The following is a 24617-nucleotide window of genomic DNA, read 5'->3' as shown; positions in this document are numbered from 1 at the left end:
TCTGCAACTGGAGGGCAAAAGCAGCCAACGCGTAAACGAATGGGCTGTTTTTCACTAAAACTTTATTTACAAAAATAAAGATTTGGCCCACAGACTGTGGTTTGTGGACCTCTGTCCAAGACCATCATTTGTCCACGGAGCCTTGGACCGAATGCTCTCTTGATTCCCCAGGGCGCGGCAGGGCCTTGGGGAACCTAGGTGGGGTGGGGTAGACTTCAGAAGTCTCTTTCTCAGGCCTAGTGGGCGCTGAAGCACTGGGCAACGGAGGAGGCTGAGGCAGGAGATACCGGGGATGGCAGGACCACCTGAAGCCATTATCTCATCTTAGGTAACGCTGATCCCTGGGCTTACTCAGGAGCCACCAGCTCTCAATCTCTGGGGCATCAGAATCACCTGGGGCACTTGTTTCAAAACTCTTGGGCCCCTGACCCCAGACCTTCTAGGAGGTTCAGTGAATCTGCACTGGGGGTTAATCAAGTCTGTTCTCGCAGGAGGCCAGGATGGCCTTGGTTCCAGATCTCCACATCTTGGCAGAATTGGAGGCTGTGAGAGACGGGAGCTCGATGACTCTTTAAATGAGCCAGTGCCGTCCTTCTGCAGACAGTCTGTAGAGAGACCTGACTTGCCCAAGATCACTCGGAGCTGGTGTCACTTTTCATCTCGGGTTTCTGGCAAGTAGTGGCGAGCGGAGGGGTTGCAGGTGAGGAGACACTGAGCGAGGGTCACATGGATCAGCCAGATAATACTTTTTGCTTTTTGAGAGAGGTTCTTCTCTGCCTCACGTGCGTCCAGCTCTGGAAAGATGGCGGCCAAGCCGAGGGCTGAGACTTAAGTCCTCTGTTTGGCAGGGAGGAGGGAGGGGGCTGGTGCCGGCCCCCCACGTTTGGGGCTGGGGCCTGTGTTCTTGTGATAGGCCTCGGTCCCATCCTGGTGCCTGAGTTCCTGCGGGGAGGAAGCAAGAAGCTGGAGGATGCAGCCGTGCCTATCTCAGGAAACCAGGGAGGCGGGTGACTGGGGAGAGCAGGCTTGGGGGCCGTGTGGAACGCTGCCAAGTCCACATTTATCCTCATACCAGACGTCATTTCTCATCTCAAGCACAGGCTTTGAGGACCTATTGGGTGTGCAGAAGGGGACACACAGCTGGGGGTTGGTAGTGATGAGGGCACTCCTGAGTCCTGGGGACAAATGCTAGTTCCAGGGTACAGAGGGACTGAGTCCAGCACCCTCGCTCACCACCACCATGCAGGCTGGAGGGGAGCTCGTGGTCAGAGCCCCAGCTGGGAAAGGAGAGAGTTCCAGAATGTTCCAAGAGCCTGGCCACAGGCTCCAGACACCAGGCCCTGGAGACGCCCGACTCCGAGTGCCCTTCGAGAGCTGGGGAGGGTGCAGGATCCGGGGAGTAGTCTGGAGCTGGGGACCTGCGTCCTCTCAGTTCTATCGTGAGGGCCGTGGGCCCCGCCGGGAGGTGTCAAAGCAGCAGGCACAGGCGGTGTTGTTTCTGCCGCTGTGCTTTCTTCAGAGCACTGAGGGCAACTTTGGCGGCCTCTCGGAAGACGTCCTCCACGTTCTCCCGAAACTTGGCAGAACATTCCAGGTAGAGGGCAGCTTGGATCTGTTCGCAGGCGCTCTGGCCCTGGTGGGGGGAGGGGCCGCGATTAGACGAGGGGCCTGGAGCATGCGGTCTCCTGTGAGACCCCTCACAGATTTGGGGGCTTGCTGGGGGCGGAGGCCTCGGTGTGGGGATGCTTCACCCCAGGGCCAGCACTCCCCAGTGTGTGCGGATGGACCATGAAGGCCAGTGTGGTGTGGCCTGTGGGCTGTAGCTGCTGGGAGCTCTGTCCTGGCCTCCTGCCCACGCTTCCCCTGAACTCAGGCAGAGACGGGGGCTGACTTCAGCCGAGAACTGGGGTGGTGTGTTGTGTCTGCCAGGCCTGTGAGGAGAGTTGAAGGCCTCAAGACAAAAGGGCTTCCTACGTGCTTCTCTCCCCTGCTCTTCCCGAAAGCGCAGTTAGGGCAACTGAGCTGGCTATTAGAGTAAAAACAGTATTTCTAACACAAATTTATTAATGCCTGTTCCTTTTTATTAAACTTCATTAGTTTTCCTTCGTGTTCCTTTTATTCTGCCATGCCTTACCCAGAAGGCCGCAGGGTTTGGTCAGGCTCATGAAAGGAACCCTGCTTTCCAACGCAGGCCTGCCCTTCCAGGCCTCTGGGGAGATGGGACAGGGTGGTGGTTAAGGGCTCAGGCTCTGGGGCCAGAGTGACTGGGATGGGATCTTGGCTCCACTTCAGGTTAGCTGTGTGACCCTGGGCAAGCTACTTAACCTCTCTGAGTCTCCATCTCTCCTCTGTAATATGGGGGGCGCTAATAGTACCTGCCTCAAGGTTATAAGGATTACATGAGGTAAGTAATGTAAAGTGCTCAGGCAAGTGGCCTATCATTATTAATATCTAAAAATTATTATTCTTAACCCCGGCAGTCCAGTGGTTAGGACTCGGTGATTTCACTGCCGTGGCCCTGGGTTCAATCCCTGGTCAGGGAACTAAGGTCCTGCAAGCTGCTCGGGGCGGCAAAAAAAAGAAAATCATTATTTTTAGAATCCTGCTGGCTTCAGCTCCCGAAAGGCTGCTAAGGCACACCAAATGCAGAGGCCAAAGACCTGGGAGGCTTTCTGGCCATGGCTGTGTCCTGGGCTCCTGGCGATGGGGTGCAGCGGAGCGGGGTGGGGGAGGGGCCCCTGGCCCACCTGCGTGTAGGTGATGGGCTCCAGCTGGGCCGCCCGGAGCTTGCGCAGCTGCTCCTTGTCTTTCCTCAGGTCTGTCTTGCAGCCAACGAGCAAGATAGGGATCCCACGGCAGAAGTGGGTGACCTCCGGGAACCACTGTGGAAGGAGAGGGCGGGCATCAGGGCTGGGGCCCCGTCCGTAGCCCCTCCTCCAGAGGCAGGCAGGCTGGGAGAGGGGCCTTACCTTGATGAGAACGTTGTCATAGCTGGTGGGGTTCATGACGTCATAGCAGATGAGCACGAGCTGGGTGTTCTGGTAGGACAGGGGCCGCAGCCGGTCATAATCTTCCTGCCCTGAAACCAGACAGCAGGTGGAGGTCAGGGAGGTACCACTTACTTCTCTACCTGAGTCCCCTGTCTGGGCTCCGATGCATGAGGGGTTGGGGGTCTCCTGGGCAAGAGACTCTAGGCCTCGGTTTCCCGTCTGTAAACCAGAGGTGGCGGGCTTCCCTGGTGGCGCAGTGGTTGAGAGTCCGCCTGCCGATGCAGGGGACACGGGTTCGTGCCCCGGTCCGGGAGGATCCCACGAGCCGCGGAGCGGCTGGGCCCGTGAGCCATGGCCGCTGGGCCTGCGCGTCCGGAGCCTGTGCTCCGCAACGGGGGAGGCCGCAACAGTGAGAGGCCCACGTACCGCAAAAAAAAAAAAAAAAAAAAAAAAACAGAGGTGGCAGCCCGCAGTCCTACACGAGATAAAAGCCATGCAGGGACTTCCCTGGTGACACACTGGATAAGACTCCACGCTCCCAGTGCAGGGGGCCCAGGTTCGATCCCTAGTCAGGGAACTAGATCCCACATGTATGCCGCAACTAAGAGTTCACGTGCCACAACAAAGGATCCCACGTTCTGCAACTGAGCCTGCCTGCTGCAACTAAGACCCATCACAACCAAATAAATAAATATTAAAAAAAAAATAGCCATGCAGTGATCAGAGATAGGCCTGATTGCAGGGTAAGTGCTGGAAAAACTGCTAGTAATCATGCCAGTGATGATCACCCCTCCCTCCCATCCTTATCCCTGGTGCTCAGGTTAATAGCGCAGACTCTGAAGCCAAATCTGAAGTGAAGCCTCCCCTCCCTGAAGTTTCAGACCAGTGGGGTTGGGTAGGCCCAGGACACTGCAGTCAACCGTGGAGTGCGCCCCCCGCCCCCCGCCCCCCCCCAGGCTGAGAGGTGCATGGCCTCTGGTTGAGCTCCTCCTGCCATTCCTGCCAACACTAGGAGGAGGGTGGGGGCATGCTAGAGGTGACAGACCGTGCGCCCATCCAGGTCCACTCGGCACAGTGGCTGTCAACCCCTCTGCATACCAGACTCACCAGGAAGAACTGACAACTTCTGACACTCGGTCCCTCCCAGCACCACCTGAATCAGAACCCAAGGCTGGGCTTGGGTGACGGTTGGTTTAAAAAAAAAAACTTTTTTAGTAATTTTTTATATTGACAATTTCAAACTTACAGAAAAATTACAACAGAGAGCACAGAACTCCCTTACTCAGATTCACCGAGGCCTTACGTTTTGCCCACTTGCTTTATCTGTATATATACACTTTGAATCACGTGAGAAGGAACTGCAGACCTTCGGCTCCCCCGCCCCCACCCCCACCCCCACGGGAGAGTTCCTATGCGGTTTTTCTAAGAACAAGGACGTCCTCTCACCTACTCAGGACAAGTATGAAACTCAGAAACCAACACTGACATTGTACTCTTCTAATCCAATCCATAAGCTGTATTCAGATTTCACCAATAATGTCCTGTAGTATTTTTTTCCCTAGTTCAGAAGCAGGCCCGGGATCACACACTGTGCATGGTTGTCATGCCCTATTTTTTGTTTAAAACTACCACAGTGAGAACTGAGAGTCTTTCAGGCCCTATGGCGACCCCTGGCCACCTCTGCAGAAAGACCCAGGCGGTGACTACCTTCCAGGGAACACAGAACTCAGAGCCCAGGAATTCCTGCCCCATCCTCTAGCCTGTGGGTGCCAGGGAGGTGCCACCTGCCCTCTGATCCCTCCGTGCCAAAGGCCTCTCAGGACAAGCAGCCTCTCCCAAGAGCACAAACAGGACACATCCTGCTCCCAGACCCCTGCTGATGACAGGACACGGCTGCCATCTCCTTTCCCACTGGCCCTCCTCAGCCCAGGGATCCTTGATGGTGTGCAGTGACTGGGAACCCAGATCTAATGATGGCTGGGCCGGGAGGACTGTCTGTGCTGTCACTCAGCCAAAGTTCCCTCAACACTGGAGAAGGGGTGAGGGGTAGTCAGGGCCCCGCAGACTCAGGCCCTCCTGCCCTCATTACCAGAAAGCTGGAGAGATCCTTGTAAGATGGTGGGAAACCGGCCCAACGTGCTCTTCCAGCCCATCTCCCCTTCCCATACATGTCCCCTCTCCTGACCTTTGTCCACATCTTTCTGATAGGGTAGTCACTAGCCCCATGTGGCTATTTGAGTTAATTAACATTAAAAATTCAGGTTCTCCGTTGCATTGGCTACATTTCAAGTAATTAACTGCCCCACGGGGCTAGTGGCTACCGTAATGGGCAGTGCGGGTGTGGAACATCTCCATCATTGCAGAAAGTTCTGCTGGATGGCATGGCACTATCCTCATCCAAGCCACCGTCAGTCTTCTGTGCCACCTCCTCCCTGGCCTCCTGCTGCCCCTCAATCCATTATCCACCTGGCAGCTGGATGGATGGTAACACAAGTAAAATCACACCCCTCTCCCCTCAACTGAAACACCTTCAGTGGCTCCCTACTGCCCTTTGCAGAGAATCCAAGCCTCTCCCAGTGGTCCACATGACCCTGCTGCCCACCAGTCTCGACTTCATCCCCCTTCCTCCTGCCCCACTCACTCGCTGCAGTACAACCAAGGCAGCCTCCTTGCTGTTTCTCAAACCTATCAAGCTCTTGTGCCACACCTGGAATGCTTTTCCCTCATTTTTTCCCCCATTTCCTTCCTAGCATTTCATTTTTAAACATTCAGACTGACCATCCACAGTATTTCCTTTTTCAAGATACTTGCCTTCTCTCTACTACTTACTGGTAATGCCACCTTATACGTCACACTTTTTCTTTTGGCGACCGCGCGGCCTTGGGATCTTGGTTCCCCAACCAAGAATTGAACCTGGGCCCTTGGCAGAGAAAGCCCAGAATCCTAGCCATTAGGCCACTGGGGAACTCCCATCACACTTTTTAGAGTGCCTTTGCCTATAAATGATTAAGAAACCTTTACAGGAACTTCCCTGGTGGCGCAGTGGTTAAGAATCCACCTGCCAATGCAGGGGACACGGGTTTGAGCCCTGGTCCAGGAAGATCCCACGTGCCGTGGAGCAGCTAAGCCCGTGCACCACAACTGCTGAGCCTTCGCTCTAGAGCCCGCAAGCCACAACTACTGAGCCCGCGAGCCACAACTACTGACGTCCACGTGCCTAGAGCCTGTGCTCTGCAACGAGAAGCCACCGCAGTGAGAAGAAGCCTGCAAACCGCAATGAAGAGTAGCCTCCGCTCACCGCAACTAGAGGAAGCCTGCGCGTAGCAACGAAGACCCATGAAAAGAAAAAGAACAGCAAAGACCCAACGCAGCCAAAAAAAAGGAAACCTTGACAACAACCACCTGCCTGATGTGCTAGTCAGGGATCTTATGAATACTCCCATTTACATATAAAGAAACATGAGATGTGAACTGACCCCTCTGAGGTCACCGAATCAGAGCCAGGCCTGACTCCACATTCATTCAAGTCCAAGGCCAGCGTTCCTTCTGCTGATACGCAGCAATGCTCTATTCTGCTCTGTAGTGTGCAAAAACAGGTTCTGGGCCTCTACGATGTAATGATGCGGCTCAGAATTCTGGCCTCACATACACTCTGATTCCCTTTTAGAAACACGGCAGGAGGAGACAAGCAGTTGTAAAATGGGGCTACGGTGTTCTGACGTCTCCTCCCATCTTGCCCGGCTGATTCCTCAGAGAGGCCTTCCCTCACCACGCAAAGTCCATCCACAGCCTGTACTCACACATTTGTTTACCGCCTGTCTCCCGGGAGACTGTAAGCACCCTGAGGGCAGGGTCCATGTCTGTCTAAAAATCATTCCTGGCACAGGGTAGGTGTCCAGTCACTATTGGCTGGTGGGTGGTTGAGAAGTTGTTCATCTCTTGTCAGACTTAGCAGAGACGAGGGCTGAGACATGCCACTGGGCTTTGCAATTAGGGCCTGTGCTGACTGCAGCAAGCTTGATGAGGGCGGAGCCAGACTGCAGTGGGTTGAATGAGGAAGTCAGACCAAGCCTGCTCCTGGCTCAGGGCCTCTCCCTTGCTGTTCCCTCTTCTAGAAGGCTCTTCCCAGGTAATAGCATGGCTCACTCCCTCCTTTCCTTCAGGTCTCTGCAGAAATGTCACCTCTTCCAAGAGAACTTTCCAGACTGCTCTGAAACAAGAGCCTCCTTTGCAGTCTGTCCCATGACCAGCTATGGCTTTATTTTTCTTCCTAGCAAGTATCACTACCTGACATCACAGTTGTTTTTGTTTGTGGGGGGAGATGTCCCTCATGAGCACGTAAGACCCTGAGGACAGGCCATCTCTGTACTCCTCACTGTTAGATCACCTGGCGCACACAGGCTCTATAAACATTTGGGGAATGAACGAATGAACAAACGAGCCGGTGAATAAAGTGGAATAATCATCTCTATGGCTTTCAGGTTTGCAAGGGCATTTCACTTCCATCACCCGTTAATTTTTTTTTTTTTGGGCCGCACCTCGCAGCGCGCGGGATCTTAGTTCCCCGACCAGGGATCGAACGCGTGCCCCCTGAAATGGAAGCGCGTATTCCTAACCACTGGACCGCCAGGGAAGTCCCACCCGTGTTAATTTAAGCAGTCGCCCCCCCACACACCCCCCGGGAAGCTGGGCGGGCAAGTTCTTCCTGTTAGGAGCCCACGTGGCTGGGGGTGGGGCTGCAGGTTTCAAGGTCACTGACAGGCTCCCTGTGAGCTGAAGCACCAACGCGGTTCCCAGCTCCAAGGCCAGTTTCCTGCCCAGACGCTGTAAAAGCTCCAGTCCTCCCGGGAAGCCTTCCTAATTGAGAATTAATCTCTGGACCTCAGTTTCCTCATCTGTGAAATGCGTATGTAAGGAGCAGGTGAGCCTCGATAATAACAGTAAAAATGGTTAGTATCAACAATATTTATTGGCCGTGCTCTCACTCATCACATGCCAGGCCCCATTCAAAGCCCTTTACCTGCATAGACTCATCACTCCTCACTATGATTCCTCACTACTGGCTACTGTTTTTGTTTTGTTTTGTTTTGTTTTGTTTTGTTTTTGTCGAGTCATGCAGCTTGTGGGATTTTAGTTCCCCGATCAGGGATTGAACCCAGGCCCTTGCCCGTGAAAGCGCGGAGTCCTAACCACTGGACCGCCAGGGAATTCCCACTACTGCTATTGTTATCACCAATTTACAGATGCAGAAACTGAAGCACAGAGAGGTGAAGTGACTTGCCCAACGTCACACAGCCAAAGGGAAGCTTCATAAAGGACAGAAGACCATAGGTAGAACTATTGGGGTGCTTCTCTCTCAATCCACCCCAGAGGATAGGGAGCTGTCCTCACTCTACAAGCCCCAACCCTGACCCAGTGAGGAAAGGCTGCCAACAAGGGGATCTTGAGAGGGAGGGACTCTGGGAGAGGATGGGTAGCCAGCCCAGATCCCATCGCCTCTTCGCAGTTCTCTCTTTTTTTTTTTTTTTTTGCAATACGCGGGCCTCTCACCTTGTGGCCTCTCCCGTTGTGGAGCACAGGCTCTGGACGCGCAGGCTCAGCGGCCATGGCTCACAGGCCCAGCCGCTCCGCGGCATGTGGGATCTTCCCGGACCGGGGCACGAACCCGTGTGCCCTGCATCGGCAGGCGGACTCTCAACCACTGCGCCATCAGGGAAGCCCCCAGTTGTCTTCTTGACTTGACTGTGCCTGGCTCAGCTTTCCCCAGGAGTTCAGTGTGAGCCTCCACATAGGGACCACGCCTGCAGACTATGGACTTCTGGGTGCTGTCGACCTCATGGCTCCTTGGGAGGAGTGGAGTGTCCTGGACACCCCACCCCTATGAGTCAGGAGAGCCAAGCTCCACTCAGACTCATTTTCCATGATCTTGGCACCTTCCCTCTCTGGGCCTCAGTTTCCTTATCTGAAAAAGGGGGTGATAACCCTGCCCTTGATATTGGAAGTAAAGGACTTGTAGGCTGAGCAATGCTGGGCAAAGGTGTGGGCCTGCGGTTACTATTGAAATAGAAACTGAATGGGGACCTGGGTGGGGGATTCTAACCGCAGATCTTGGGACCCACGAGCTCTAGGAGGCCTCCCATCCACTAGGTGATACAATTACCCTCCCCATTTACTCACAGTGATGCCCAGGCTTAAAGGGGGCAAAGTCATCTGCCCAGAGGCGAACAGGGGTCCCACTCTGGCCTCTGCAGATGGGCTTGAGAGGTTAAAAAAGCCCCCCGAGGGCTTCCCTGGTGGCGCAGTGGTTGAGAGTCCACCTGCCGATGCAGGAGACACGGGTTCGTGCCCCGGTCCGGGAAGATCCCACATGCCGTGGAGCGGCTAGGCCCATAAGCCATGGCCGCTGAGCCAGCACGTCCGGAGCCTGTGCTCCACAACGAGAGAGGCCACGACAGTGAGAGGCCCACATAACGCAAAAAAAAAAAAAAAAAAGCCCCTCGGGTTATGTGCAAAAGGACACATTTGCTTCTGGAGAGGAAAGGTCTTCTGATCCACAGCTCCCCCGGAAGCTGCCCATCTTCCTGAAGCTGGCGGTGCCGCAGGGCCTGAGGAAGTGAGGCTCACGCGAGCGTTATTTCCTTTGTGGGAAGCTCTGCCATGACAGTCATCTTCCCGGGGGCATGGTCTCTAAGACCTGGTGCCGGGTAGAGGAGAGGGTGTCATTGGGCCACAGTGGTCCCCAAATCTGCCAGAGGACATCTACAGGGCACGTGGTTCCCATCTCTGGCCGGGGTGTTGGTCAGGGGAGGGAGGGGTGCAGGCAGCGTGAGAAGGGGAAGCTGCCAGAAGAGGAACCCACTTTTACTAGTGCTACTGGGGCCCGCCCACCTGTGTCTCCTAACCGCGGTCTGGAGCTCAGACCACGCATGCGCCATAGACCCACAGCGTCAGCTCCCCCGCCTCCAGGGCTCCTGGCTCCTAGGCACCCCTCTTGTCCGTGATTCCTGTCTCAGCGACTTCTTTGCGCCCCACTTTTCCTACTGTTCCCATCTCTGGCTGGGAAGGGGACCACAGCTCCCCGACCTCCCGGGGCAACTCCAGCCAGTCCTGTGATGCCCCACCCCAAAGCCCAGATAGCTCTGTCTCCGGTTGGTGTCTTAACATCCCACCTCGCCCCCACCTCCCCTCTCTCTGCCCAGGAAACTTCAGACTTCACCGCAGCTTCCTGCCTCTGAGGGTGTCTGGGCAGGCAGATGAGCTGCTAGGGCAATGGGTGCTCACAGCGCCCGCCCCCTTCACCTTTGCGCACTGCACTGAGAGCTCCATCACCCCTCCATCCACCCTCCCGCCGCAGTGGTGTCTGTAACTGCTTCCGCAGGACGGAGACAAGTAGCCAGACTCTCCTCCCACACGGACCCCTGTGGCTGAGGTCCTGGGTGTGGAGAAATTCAGCCTCTCGGGGGGGGGGCACCCCATCCCACAGCTCTGAGCACCACTGGTTGGCTGGAAAGATGCTCGCTCCCCTGCCCCCCACCTCCCACCATAGGGTCTAGCCCATCAGGTTCTAGAACCTTCTACCATAACCTTTACTAGACTTGGGGCTTCCCTGGTGGCACAGTGGTTAACAATCTGCCTGCCAGTACAGGGGACACGGGTTCGAGCCCTGGTCCGGGAAGATCCCACATGCCGCGGAGCAACTAAGCCCATGCACCATAACTACTGAGCCTGCACTCTAGAGCCCGTGAGCCACAACTACTGAGCCCGCGAGCCACAAGTACTGAAGCCTGCATGCCTAGAGCCCGTGCTCCACAACAGGAGAAGCCACCGCAGTGAGAAGCCCACGCACCGCAACGAACAGTAGCCCCTGCTCGCGCAACTAGAGAAAGCCCACACGCGGCAACAAAGACCCAACGGGGCCATAAATAAATAAATAAACAGATAGATAAATAAATAAATAAAACCACCATTACTCATCTCTACCTGGGCCACTCCCTTCACCCTTGTCTCTATCTTTTTCTAGTTGATCACCTGGCCATTCTTTCTGCCACTTTCTTCGGATATCTGTCCACCCCAGAGAGAGAGACGAATCCCATCACCTTTATCACAAAGGACCTTCTCCAGGGGTGTCTCTGCACCCAGGTTTCTTTTTCATTCATTCATTCCACAAGCCTCGCTCTAGGACAAGCACCACGCTGGGCACTGGCGTGTGGAAGAGGAGTGACCCAGGCTTTCCTTCATGCTCCTCCTGACAGTGGGGCTTCCCAAGTCACAGCGGGACACCCTTGAGGGAACAGCCACGTTTCTTCCCCCCAGAATATCCCTCCTGGGCCATCCTGCTGACTGTGAGGCCAGTCTACTCCCCCAGGGATGCCACTGAGAGGTTCAAACCCCAGCTCTGCTTTTCTGCCGCCTGGAACAGTCCTGCTGGGAAAGCAGAGGGTGGGGGCCGGCACAGAGCTCTGCAGGCAGCGGGTTCAAAAGAATAGGCTTGGGCTGGGGCCTGGGCCTGAATGGCAGGAGGTTAAAAAATCACAATGACAGTGAGCCCTTTGCAAAAGCCAGGCCCTGCACTAAGTGCTGCATGTCACATGAATTTGATGTAATCCTCACAACTATTTTAGCCTTGATTACAGAGAAGGAAACTGAGGCCTAGGTGCCCCCACTGACACGCAGCCAGGGGGGCCAGCATCAAAGCCCAGGTCTGACTCCAAAGCATGTGGCAGGAAGCTGTGGACAGGTAATCATCGCCCTGAGTGGTCACTGCTCCTGGTGATTTGGGAAGGAGCTCTCCCCATCCCTCCCACAGTAGCTCTTAGTGAAAATCATTCCTTATACCAAGTAGAAGCTTTCCAGAACCTCTACAGGACAATCTACGCTCATAAGTTCTTTGAGCATCTTTCTCTGGGTGAGGCCAGAAAGACCAGAAGTGATCCTTACTCTGGGTCCGATGAGGGAGGCTGCGGTGAAGCCCTGAGGGCAGAGGAAGGAAGAGAGTGAAATCTTCCCTCTGACTCTCCCTGCCCCACCAGCACTCCACCCACAAAGTGGGGTTAATGAACCTGCCCCCACCTGGGTCCCGGACAGGAAACATGTGAAACTGAAAGTGTCCCAGACACACCACGATTTTTACTGCTCTTGTGGCCACGCCCTTGGGAATTCCTCAGACGCCTTTGGCTTTCCCAGTTCAAGGGGCTGGAGGCATGGCCCTGTTCTGGGGGCAGCCCTGCAGGGCCCTCATCCAACAAGAGAGGGCCCTTAGAGGCCACTATAGGGGGGACACACCCATATGGCAAAGTCAGGAATGAAGGAGGGGTTTGGGGCTGGGAGAGGCCCTTTCCTGAACCTCTCCAGAGTGGAATGAGAGATGTTACTGGCAGCCTTATGGAGCGGTGGGCAGGAGGGGGTGGTCCTGGATTTTGGCCCTATCCAAGACCAGCTGGAAGACTTGACCTCATACATACAAGGCTTGGCCGACAGGGGAAGGGACACCTGATGACATAGTCCCCTGCAAATTACTGAACACTGAGTCACAGAGGCTGGGTGAGGCCCCAGCTGGGATCCTGAGCTTTGCTCCCCAAAGTTGATTCAGCCCAGAGGGGCGTCAGGGCAGGATGGAAGCTCCCCAAGGGTACCAGTACCAGCAGTGTTACCCAAATCCTCCCGTTGGCTGTGCTCCTCCACCCATCCCCCAACAATAGGAACGCTGATGACTGTGACGCAATTAGCATAAATACACTTGCCTTAGGAGCTGCAGGTGGCAGAGAGAACCTTATTTTGAACCTACATTCCCTAGAGCTCTGTTCCTTCTTCAGTGCCAGGAAGAAACAGAACTGTAGCCACAGAATCCTAGAACCACAGGCTCAAAATTATAGACCATAGAATTCAGAGTCATGCACCATAGTCCATGGAATTCCAGACACATGGGACTCAGAATGTGTAGCTCTAGGGCCCTAGAGCCTCAGGGCTGTTGGCCACAGAATCCTGGAGTCACAGGCTCTGATCTATAGCCCAAAGTATTCTAGAACATAGGACCCAGAAATGCAGCCCACTGAACCCTAGCACCAGGGGACTCAAATCTGCAGCCCACGGAATCCTAAGAGACCACAGCATGTAACACGAAATCCTGGAACCATAATAAGCAGAAGCAAAGCCCACGGTTTTCTAGAGCCATAGGAGAGGAAGGAACCCGTGAGCCCTCAGAACATCAGCGCTAAGAGGGTGGCTCAGGAACTCACCTCTTCCAAATACCCTCCTTTTACAGATGGGGCGCCTCTGTCGGCCTCCAGCACCACCCAGTCAGGCGGTGGTCAACCGGTTCCCAGCCAGCGCCCCTCCGCGGCCTCCAGGAGTGACGGGATGTCAGGGCCCCGGGAGAGGCAGAAGGGCGGGCGGGGATGCCCGGCGGGGAATGCCCCTCAGGGGAAACGCTCCTGGCGGACCCTAGGACCCTCGCCGCGCAGACGCACTCACCGGCGGTGTCGTATAAGTTCAGGGTCACCTCCTTGCTGCCCACGGTCACGCTGGCCGTGTACTTCTCAAACACGGATGGGGCGTAGTGCTGTCGGAGAACGGGCAGTGTTGGTTCTTAAGAGGTGCGGCGGGGACCCAGGGTCCGACTGGATCCCCACCCCCACCTTCACCGCATCCGGCTCAGCCCCCCTCACTCTGCTGGGCTCTGGAATTCCCGAGGGGGCGCCCCGGGGTGACGGCCGCCTCTCCGTGCGCAGGACGCCAGGGACCTGGGGTCCGGGTTCGGGGCGCAGGCTGAGGTCTGTCCCTCACCCCCAGTGGTCCCAAGCCCGTCTCCCTCGCCCCCAGCCTGCTTCCAGCCCCCCGGCGGGCCTCACCTCGGGGAAGGACCCCTGGCTGTACACCATGAGCAGCGAACTCTTGCCGCAGCCGCCGTCGCCCACAACCACGATTTTCAGCTGCTTCTTGCCCGGGCCCGGGGCGGCAGTCGGGGCTGGGGCCCCAGGGTTGTCCATAGCCGGGAGCAGGCAGCACTGGCGGCGGCGCCCTGAGGAGAGCGCTAAGGTTGAGCGATCCGGGGCGGGCGGGGCGCGGGCTGGCCCCTAGGGCGGGGCTAAGAGAAGCCCCGCCCTCGAAGCCGGCACCTCCTCCGCCAGGCAGCCAGCCGGGGTCGACCTCCCAGACTATTTCCTTCCTGCTAGGTTCTCGGCCCAGAGTCTTCACCTCTCGTTCCCAGGGAAACTGAGGCAACTGAGAAACGGAGTGCTCAGCGGCAAGCGCAGCTCCCATCTCTCCTGCGAGTCACGGCGCCCCCCACACCCCAACCAGCAAGATCTGATAGTTTCCGCCCCTTCCCGCCTGGCACCCTTGATTGGCAGTCTCTGTCTTCAGGCAGGGACCCTCTGATTGGCCGACTCGGCCTCCTCCATCGGGCAGGGTCTCTTTGATTGGCGGACTGCCCCCCAGCCCTCGGGTTCGAGAAGCCTTGGTCTCAAGCTCTGGGAAAAGCCCCCCAGCTTCTCCCCGCCCCAACTATGTGGCCTCGGGGAAGTCCACTCTGACCTGTTTTCCCCCAGAAGGTAGCGTCGGTGGTTCCAAGAAAGATCCTGGCATAGGGGTCCTGTCTGCCCACGTGGTCTGGCCCTATTGGAGTGAGCCCGTGTGTGGGTTGGGGAATAGCGGTTCCGCTTACCTATCACCCCACCTCCCAAAGGTGGAGATCTGGCGCCCTCTGCCGAGCGATGGCCTCGGCGCGGCAACTTTGGTAACAGGTGAGTGGCCCCAGAACCCTTTCGAGGGTTGGCCCCAAACCAAGCGGGCGGGAACCTCTTTCTAGCAAGGCCCAGAGGCGTGGGAACCAAGCAAGACGCCGTCGAGAAGGGGAAGGGGAAGGTCAAAGTAAATCTAGTTGAGATCAGCTGGGCCCCCTTCCGTCCACTTTGGAGACTGATAACCCTGCTCCCACCAAGAAATTTGTGTTCTCCAGCCAGCAGCCACATATCCTTCATCCCAAGCTTTCTCCTCAACCCCCGGACCCAAACTGCTATTTACTGAGCATTCACTCTGGCCAGGTACTATCAGGGCGTCTGGGCAAAACCACCCCTGCCTCCCACCCCTTCCCTCCCTTGGACTGTCTTTTGCACAAACCAGGCCAGTGGTCAGGAGTGGCAGAGGGACCCCCAGGATCAGGCATGTACCAGGCAGGCACTGGGACATGGCTAGGAGAGCAGAATCTTTCCCAGCTGGGGTAGGACATCTGACAGTTTCCTCAGAGAAGGGCTGGCAGGATTCAGGATTTTCTTGCCCTCATCCCACCCAGAAGATTCCCCACTTTCAGGTACTCAGCAAGGATCAGGTAAATTTTACTTCGGAAAGGAAATCGTCAACCTGGCACCATAAATGCCTGGTCAACGTTTTCAGAGACTGCAAGGCATAATCTGGCCACCAGATGGCAGCAGAGACTGCCCCAGGAAGCCCCCAAAGAGCCCAGAGCTGGGAAGAGAAGACCCAGCTCCAGGTTCTTAAGCAGAAAGCCCTACTCTTGTCACCGGGCCAGAGGGCATCTGCTGGGTCAAGCACCCCTAGACAAATATACAGCAATTCATTCATTCCTTCTTTGCAGCACACGTTTATTGAGAGGCAATTGTGTTCCTGCCTTTGAGGAACTCAGTCCTGGGGGAAGCAGTTAAAGGAGTCTGCGAGACGAGAACAATTCAGACACCGGAGCCCCCGTGGGGTTCAGAGGAAGTTGAGAGCTGGGCAACACATGAACTAAGCTTGGCAGTGCTGGCAGGAAGGGCCAGTGGAAGTAGGATGGGTACCCAGCCTGAGTAAATCCATGGTGGCTGGAAACCCCATCAGGTTTGGCAGTGGCTGGGGCATGAGGAGGGAGACCAGACATGGTTGTCAAGGTGGTGAGGGTTAGATCACAGGGGCCTGGCTATCAGGCTCAAGATGGGTGTCAGACAGAGGCTCTGAACAGAGGAGCCCAGCCAAAGCTCTTTCCGGTGACCGGGGGGAGCTGTGATTGGCTGGTGAGGACAGAGCTGGGGCCATCTCTACACAGTGGCAGCCTGGGGCTGGCAGAAGAGGAGGGGGAGGAAGCCATCACTCAGGGAGAGGGAGGATGGAAGAGGGCTTTGAGGGAGGGGAGGACCACTTACCTTTGAGCCAGGCACAGGCCTGACCTCACATCAGATACCCTGAAGCTCAGGGAGTGACTGGGAGAGTAAGACTACCTCATCTGGGAAGGGCCTTGAGAGAACTCACTTAGAGTTTGCCCATTCTGAGCAAACTGTGGGAACTGCTCCAGCCCGTAGGGAGAGGGCACTTAACTTTTCCTCAAAATCCTCAGACCTCGGTTTCCACCTTTTCTGTCTAACTAATGGATTTCAACTTATAACAGAAAAAATGACTTACACGAAAGCAGGTCTTCCCAGGCCGGCCCAGGTCCAGGCAGGACAGCTGACACTGGCCCCAGCCTGCCCACCCACCCCTGCCTGGCTGAGAGGCTGGCACAGAGCCCCAGCCCCACCCTGCCTGGAGCGTGTTTGATTTGGACCTGGCTCCAGTGGTGGTGTAGGGGCTGGATCTGTAGCTAAAAATACCCGGCAGCCAGGCTAGCTGCTCGGAGCTTCCTTGGAGGTGCTGTGCCAGGGCAGGCCAGCTGAGGCACTGGGAACACCCACAGGCCCGGGGAGCCCTACTCCCTTACCTGCAAAATGTTCCGAGGACCCATGCCATTCTTCTATTCACCAGGAATTCCTGGAGAGATTTAGGAGGGTAAGAAAAAATTCTTTAAACTGGTTCTTGCCACAAAGCTGTTGAGACACAGAAGCCTAGGGGAGCTGGCAGGTGGCATCTGCGGGGGTGAACTGATTTGTGCTCACATCTAGGCCTGGGATCTAGTGAGGCCAACTGACCACAAGAGAGAAGTAGGGCCAGATCCACTTCTGTCTTGTCAGGGCAAGGTCTGGCCAGCACAGGTCAGGACGGGGACGTTAACGACAATGCTAATGGCTTCCACTTCCCTGGTGCCTCAGCATACTCTGGGAGGTCACTACACACCTGAGGGGTCATCCACCCCACGTGAGACAGAAGTAACCGACCATCCTCTGGGGCCCCAGGGATGGGAGGTGGCCCAGCGCAGCCTGGGGGATCAAGGCTGTCTATCCCTGTCCCAGGACTCTCTCCAGGCTCAACATGTGGTGGTGGGCTCAGGGGAGTCACCACCAGAGTACAAAGAGCTACCTCCACAAAGCCAGACTCAGAGACAGGTCAAAGGTTATCTGCCAACCTCCTCCTCCTGATTCACAGGAGAGACCACGACTCCTGGAGGGGTAGGAACTCATCGAGGTCACTGGCCAGATGGAGACAGCACTGGACCCAGGCGGCCTCTGAGATGGCAGGGTGCCCATCTCCACAGTCCAGGCAGAGGTTCAGTTTCCACCCAGGGAGTCCAAAAGGTCGTACTCCACGCCTCGGCTCTCGCCCAACGGGCCGGAAGGGGCGGGCCCCTGGCGTCCAGTAGGAAGGCAGGTCCGGCCACCTCCGGCCGCCCTTCCGCTGGCGTGGCCCTCTCCAGGCAGGCTCCACCGGCTGGGCGCCAGGAGCAGCCCCGCCCCGAACTTGCTGGGCGACCGGTGGGTGGAGCCACGCTCTCGGCAGAGGAACCAGTCTGAGGACTGATAGGCTGCCCCGCCCCTCCCTTCACCTAGGAGGTACTGGCGTGCCAGACAAAGAAATTAGAAAGAGGGGGTGAAAAAAGGAAGCGGGGAGGGGTACGATCCTTCCAGGTCATCGGGACCCCTCTCCCTTCCAAGAATCACACCCGGACCACAATGGAGCGCCTCATTGTTCCCTAATTGGTCCGAGGGCGGGAGTGGAGGAACTGGCTGTAACCCTCCAAGCTGCTGCTGGGAGGGAGAGGTTTAAATCAATTATTTAACTATCCAACGCCCACGGGAGATAAAGACCCCAGCCCCGTGGAGCCCCAAGGGCTCTATCAGAAGGGATGCAGGACACCCTCAGGGGGCAGAAAGGTCACCTGAGAATCCAGGGAGTTGAATGAACTCATCAATGGCAGAGCCGAATTTAAACCGCCGGATTGGGGCAGACTGTGGAAGGAGGGAAAGGCTCGTATGATACTAATAATGTGAGCCTCGCCAACTTTTACAAAGTGCTCACCCTGGGTAGGGGGAAGGGAGTCTAGTGCCAGGTGTGGTCGGCTGCACCCCTTGCCCCCCAGCAAAAGACAGCATGGACCAAATCCAGCTTATCTGGAGACCCTCATGGCGCCAAGGCATGACAGCCAGAAGGACCTAAGAGTACCACGCTGGTTACTTTCAACCAAATAGCTTTCCCAGCTCCCAGGCGGTGACGCCAGCAGACAGCTAGCACTGGCAGGAGCCCAGAATAACCCAGCAGCTGGGGCGAGGGGGTGCCATGCACACAGGTGCTGGGCTGGAAGACACCTGGAATCTCATCCTGACTGCCGGTGGTGACCTCCTGACCTTGGGTGAGTCACGTTACTCTCCGGGTGGGGGGAACCCCCCAAACCATGACCCATCATGGAACAACAGCCTGTGGACTTGAGGAAAAGCCACCATCCCAACTCACACACTGGAGTAAAAATGGAGCTGGCTCCCAGCCTGCAGAATGTCAGCCTTCCCCTTTGCCCTGAGGCTGTGCCACGTGCTACGAGGTGGGCTGGTGGGGGAGGAGCTCTCGGACAGCCCAGCCCCACCCTCCGCAGCCACCTCCGAAGGGGGGCCAACTGGTGTGAAGCCTGTGAGGCCGGCCCCCTTAATCGCACTTAATCCGCCCTCCACCCTTTACTGCAGGCTTCATTATCATCACTTTACACAGGAGACTCGCCCAAGGTCAACCAGCACAGGGGAGAGTCAAACCCACAGCTGCCTGCCTTAGAGCCTCCCTCGATTAAGCACCAACACGCCCCCAACAAAACCTCTGGGTCAAGCCCTACGGCTCCCCCAGTCCTCACTCCAGCCCCCAAACTGAAGGACGGGATAAAAGTGAGCAGAGCCTATTAGACCCGGAAGTCAAGCCTCGGCCCGAACGGGGGAGGCGGCGCAATCAGCAGCACCTGGACCCAAATGGCTCATCAAAGTAATCACAAACTAAAGATCACGTGGGAGAGGGGTCAGAGATCAAGGGCCGCACTGTCTCCAGCTGCGGAGCTTCCTGGAGATAAAGAGAATGGGAAACTGCATGCTGTCAGCTTGCGTAAGGAGAATAAGGAGAGAGCTGCCATCTCTACGAAGCGACACCTCCGCACCAAGAAATAGTTCGGGGTTCCAAGAGCACATGCTTGGATCCTCACAACACCCCAGGTGTTACCTGGCCCAAAGGTTCTCAAAATGTCTCCACAAGGCAGCATCAGCATCACCTGGGAACTTGTTAGAAATGCAAGCTCTCAGGCCCCACCTACTGAATGAGAAACTCAAGGACCGGGCCTCGGAGTCGATTCTAATGAGCCACCCGTGTGATTCGGCTGCACACTCAACTTTGACAATCACTGACCCATCTGTGCAGATGGTGAAACTGGGGCTGAGGATCTGTGCTGCTTACGCAAGGTCACAGCAGGTGAAATGGCTAGCCAGGTTTCAAATCCGGGTTTCTCCCGTTCTACAAACAGGGCTTTTTCTTTTTCTTTTCTTTTTTTTTTTGGTGGGGGTGGGGGCCTGGGTGAGGTGGAATCGTGGGAATTCCCTGGAAGGGGAAGAGTCAAGAAACCTCTTTCTTAAAGAAAGCTGGCCCAGATCTCAGGTCTTTCTGTTCTTCACCTCCCTAGCAGCCAGACATCAGAGGGGAAGAGGCCAGCTCACACAGTCACCCCACACGCCCCCAGCGGAGGCCGGAAGGGAGGGCCAGGGCCGGGCCCGGTTTCCTGGCAGCTGCCTGTGTCTTTCAGAAGAGGCATCCAGGGCACTCCACCCACCAAACACACAACTGGGAAATATTGGGTTGGCCAAAAAGTTCGTTCGGGCTTTTGTAAGATGTTACGGAAAGACCCGAACTAACTTTTGGGCCAACCTAATACATGCAAGTGCAGCCTCTCCTATGCTCCTAAATATGGCAAAGAATTGCACGCCCCAAACTCCTGACAACGGAAGCTGACAGGCGGGGATGGATGGACCAAGCAGGCCCAGCAGGCAGCCGATTTCAGTCCCACACATCTGTGGGGGGGAAGGGCTGCAGAACCAGACTAGCAGGTTTGGGGTGCCCGCCCTCCCTGGGCTCCAGGCCAAAGCCCCCCAAATATCTCTCGCAGGCTGGGAAAGGGCTCACACCTACCTTGGTGGGAGGACTGTCAAACTAGGCCTGCTTCTGTCCAAAGGAGGACGGTCCACTCTGGGGGTACCGGGCCCCTTCTCCGGTCATGATCCTGGGGGGAAAAATCGGAGGGTGTTTTAGGGCGTCGATGGCCACAAACCGGATACGGTCTCCATGAGGGAAGGGGAGCCTTACAAATGCCTCTCCCCCCTTCCCAGCTGCCAAGGCAGCCCTCACTCCAGAATGAATAGGAGGGGGGTGTGGATGAATCACCAAGGTTCAGCCGGGGCGCTGAGCAGCAGGCGGCGGCTCATCTGCATTTCCAAAGGCCCGCCCCGTCCGCATCCCCTCCCCCAGGAAGGGCCGGAGATGCGAGGGTTTACCCCAGAGCCCTCCGCCTCTGCGGATCCCGGGGAAGGCCCGCTCGGCTTTCCCAGGCCCCAAACCCCACCCCACCTTCCAGAGCGCCGGCTGGCCGGCTGTGCCTGGACGGCCACCTAGGGACGTCGGCGGCCAGCGTGAGGGCCTCACGCCCCAAGTGGGGACAAAAGGGGCCCACCTGCCCCTCGGGCTCGTCTATCAAAGGGCGGTTGGAAGCCGGACGTGGGCGCCGAGGCTCGGGGTGGGCAGCAGGGACGGCCTGGGATCAGGGCCGGGCCGCGGGGAATAAGTCCACGGCCTCTGGAGGAGCCGGTCGGGGTCAGGGGGTGGCCTCGAGGCCCCGACTGGCCCGGTGGCCCTTTGCTACTGGCTCCCGCGCGGGAGGGAAGAGAAAAGACCCCGCGACCGCGCCGGCCTCCTCGTGCCCCCGGGGGCCCCCAGGTCGGGAGCGAGGTCCGAGGACGTTGCGGAACCCGCGCTCTTCGTCGAGGTTTCCCCGGGCCAGGGGCGTCCCCGCAGGCGGAGGCCTGGAACGCGGGCGGCGCCGCGGCGGCCTCCCCTCCCCCCACCCGCGGCCCCGCCGCCTCCTTCCCTCCTCCCGCCTGGCGCGCGGCGGCCGCCACCGCCCGAGCCGCGGGCGGCGCGCGAAATGGCGCCCGTCTGACCGCCTCGCCCGGCAGAGGCGAGCGCGAAAGCCGCGGCGCGCGACGCCCCCAGGCCCGCGGCCCCCAAAACGGCCTCCGTGACCACCCCTCGACCCGGGGCGCTGTGTCCTGCGGGCTCTCGGGGCCCGGCCCGGCCGAGGGGCCGCCGCCTGCTCCGGGCTCCCTACGACAACCGGGAAAGGAGGGAGGAAGGAAGAAAGCGGCCGCCATTAGCCACCCGCAGTCCCGCCCTGGCTCCTGCCCCGGCCTCGGCCTCGGCCCCGGCCCAGCCGGCGGCTCTGCTCTGAACCTGAAAATAAAACTCGTGTTTGGGAGGGAGGAGCGAGCGCGGCCGGGAGCACAGGCAGCGCTCGGGCTGCAGGCGGGAGAGATGCTGCGTCATGGTGCCAACATGGACGCCGGCCTTTTGTCCTTTTTCGCTCAGGAAGCGCAGGCGCACCCCGGAGCCCCGAAAAGCCGGCTTCGGAGGGCGAGACCCCCACAATCAAAAGGGAAAGAGACCCCAGGCCCGGAAGGAGAGGCTTCCTCGGCTTTTGTGCCCCCATTCCCCAAAGCACTTCAATTTCTTCTCCCCCCAAGGCTCAGACCTAGAAAAGCGAGGACGAGCGCAGGCGGCTCCGTGGATGCCCCACGTCGCTGGGGAGACCTTCCTCTCGCCTCCGGGGCAGAAGGGGCAAAAGGGTCTGAAGAGCCCTCCTCGTCCCCACCCCCCCACCCCTCCCGATCCGGCTGCCAAACATGAAGCTCCTGAAACCTTCTCCCCTCAGCTCCCAAACATTTGCAGCCCTTGGCCTGCTCGAAAAAACATTTCCTCGAAGGGGTAAAAGGCAGTTTTGTTGTTGTTGTTGTTGTTGTTTTTACTTACCCGCTCAGCCCGGTGCCATGGAGTCTGGAAGATCAAGCTGGGCGGAGGTTTTGGAGGTGTTATTGTAAAAAATATCTTTTAGGGGGATTGTTTAGTTGGGAATATTTGGAGTAGTGGTGGTGTCTTTTTTGTTGTTGTTACCTTTTTAAAGTTACACTCTCATGGCATTTTCAGCTCCTTCCACTTCTGCAAATTTTCCAGGGTTGGGTTGGCAAAAGGCGGCTTCGCTGAGGACTGTTTACTGCTCTGGATATAGCAATGGTGTGACCGTCATTAAGAGACAAAAGGCGAAAATACACAGTCAAATCAAACAAAAGGCAAAAGACGCACCGGCCATCCCAACCACCATAGAAAATACCCCCGAGTTAACGATGGTGTTTGGCTCGAACCAGCTAGGACTTGTTTTCCAGTTTTAATCTAGTTTCCTGTGACGGCTTTAGTCTCTTTACACAAAGAGGTCTTCCTTTCCCTCACCCACCCCCCTACCAAGACGAGAAAAACACAGATGTTTTTCTTCAAATAGATAGATTTTCAAAGAAAGTGTACATGTTACTGGGAAGAAAGCTGACTAGCATTTATTGCTATAAACATTTTCAAAAGCTTAAAGCTAAAACCCTAGCTGTATAAAAGCAAAATCGTCTAAAAGCATTTTAACTGTTTTATGTTAGACAAGAGCGACAAAGACATACATGCAGATGAAGGTTCAGAAAATTAAGGACATCTCAGCAACATTAACAATGAAAACTGCACTGCGTAAGGACAGAATGGACTGGGTACTTACAATGTAAAAGGTTTTTAAAAAACTTAAAAGAGTAACGACTGCTTACAATTTTTTGTTGCTGCCATTTCGCTAGTCCTAAAACTATACATTTAAAACATTACCTTGTTAAAAAGAGAGCAGAAGGAGTTAATAAGATGGCCAGGTTTAAGTGTTTAATAGAGGAAACTATATATATATAAAAATTTATTGTTCAGTCAAGAGAATACAGATTAAGACAGCTCCAAGCTCCCCCCACCCACCCAAGAAAAAAAAAAGAGGAAAAAAATTAAATATGTCGTTTACTTAGGTTTTTTGGAATTCAAAATTGTTAACTGCTGACATTAATGGTGTGCTATGACCTAGTTATACAAGACAAAGATGGATTCCAAGTCATAAGGAAAAATCCAGATCTTTTTAAAAAGTCTTCTTCATTCTTCCAATTGTGAGTCCTTTAGCCTGTTGACAAATGTTAAACACAACACTGAGGCGTCCTGAACTGGATGGTGGAGTCAAAGGAAAAACATTCCCCATTTGCAACAAAGGAAAAACCCACTTGGCCATTTAATTCCATTGCAGAAAAATGGCTCCCCTCATCTGTTGGCCTCTCCTTCGTGTCTGATGAAGGATGTTTTGAGAGCAGCGTCTAATAACTCAAGCCCTATAGAAGCCGCGCGCTGATTGGCTGCCGCACCCTGCCGCCCTGCTCCAGCCAATTACCTACCCACGGCCAAATTACAAACCCCGAAAAGAGCCCCAATGTGAAATACACCACCACGAAGCCCCAGCGAGGCGACTTCCTCGCCTCGGCCGCCCGACAGGAGAGGCAGAGGGGGCTACAAACGCGTCCTCGCGAAGCCCGGGAGCCTTGGAGTTGAACTCACAAAATGGAAGCCGCGCGCTGATTGGCCGCCGCCACTCCCGGACCTTTAATAAAGAAAGGGGAAGGAAAGATAAATGCAAAAAAGGGGGACTCTCTCCTTCGTCGGTGACTGGAGGAAGGGGGGGTGCGGGGAGAGAAGCATGTGTTCACAATTACAGGGCGCTCCTCTCCAAAAATAAAAACAGAAAGAAGCTTCTATCACCCAGGTCCAGGCAAGGGCTGCATCCTCCCAGGAATGTGAATGCTAATTTGGTTAAAATCCTGGTTTCCCTTCCCCAGCTCCGCTCTGGGGGGAGGGGGTCGCGGGGCAGAAGAGGAAGCCGGAGCCGAGATACCTCGATTGCAACTCGTCTTGGAGCCTCCTTGCCGCCCCTCACGGCTCCCAGCGTCCAAACACACAATCAGACACACACCCCAAACCCCAGCCCTTTCCCCTGAGCCCCCACGCGCCCACCTCCGGTTTTGGCAGTTTGGAAACAGTTTTGGAGGCCCCAGGCGCACGCCGCGGCGGCCGCGGCTCGGAGGGTAACCCCAGCCGCGGGAGGTAGAGCTCGGGGAGACCCCCTCCCCCGCCAGCCAAGCCCCCCACCTAAGTCCCAGCAGAATAAATAAATTAAAAGGCCTTCCCCCCGGGAGGGGGGAGGCAGTGTGGGAGCGCGAGAGTGAGGGGTGGGGGGCCGCTGGGGCCCGGGGCTTTGGCGGCGCAGCTGCCGCCGCCGGGAGAGTGCCTGGGGAAGCGGCGAGGAAGGAGAGGGGAGGAGGAAGAGGAGGAGGAGGAGGAAGAGGAGGAGGGTGAGCGCTCGGGTCGGGC

General features: G+C 56.5%; 1 protein-coding gene across 10 annotated transcripts; it reads right to left on the bottom strand.

Annotated features, from left to right (window-relative positions):
• Positions 1-42: 42 nt before the first annotated feature.
• Positions 43-24516, bottom strand: RHOF (ras homolog family member F, filopodia associated). 10 transcript variants are annotated; one of them, XM_082668340.1, is made up of 11 exons: positions 24261-24516; positions 23808-23850; positions 22308-22412; positions 20277-20367; positions 16675-16724; positions 14523-14603; positions 13838-14007; positions 13461-13548; positions 2970-3079; positions 2748-2882; positions 43-1633 (listed from the first exon to the last, which is right to left on the bottom strand). In XM_082668340.1, the coding sequence occupies exons 7-11, from the start codon at positions 13973-13975 to the stop codon at positions 1469-1471; spliced, it is 636 nt and encodes a 211-aa protein (XP_082524466.1). In that variant the 5' UTR covers positions 13976-14007; positions 14523-14603; positions 16675-16724; positions 20277-20367; positions 22308-22412; positions 23808-23850; positions 24261-24516; the 3' UTR covers positions 43-1468. The 10 variants fall into 10 exon arrangements, with proteins under 10 accessions (XP_082524466.1, XP_082524469.1, XP_082524472.1 ...); XM_082668343.1 differs by lacking the exons at positions 23808-23850; positions 24261-24516 and adding exons at positions 18007-18076; positions 23480-23617; XM_082668346.1 differs by lacking the exons at positions 14523-14603; positions 23808-23850; positions 24261-24516 and adding exons at positions 18007-18076; positions 23480-23617.
• Positions 24517-24617: the final 101 nt, after the last annotated feature.

Source organism: Grampus griseus (assembly GCF_964374135.1).
Source record: "Grampus griseus genome assembly, chromosome: 12".
Taxonomy (NCBI): domain Eukaryota; kingdom Metazoa; phylum Chordata; class Mammalia; order Artiodactyla; family Delphinidae; genus Grampus; species Grampus griseus.
Note: the sequence above shows the minus strand (reverse complement) of the source record. Positions and strands in the feature narration are given on the sequence as shown.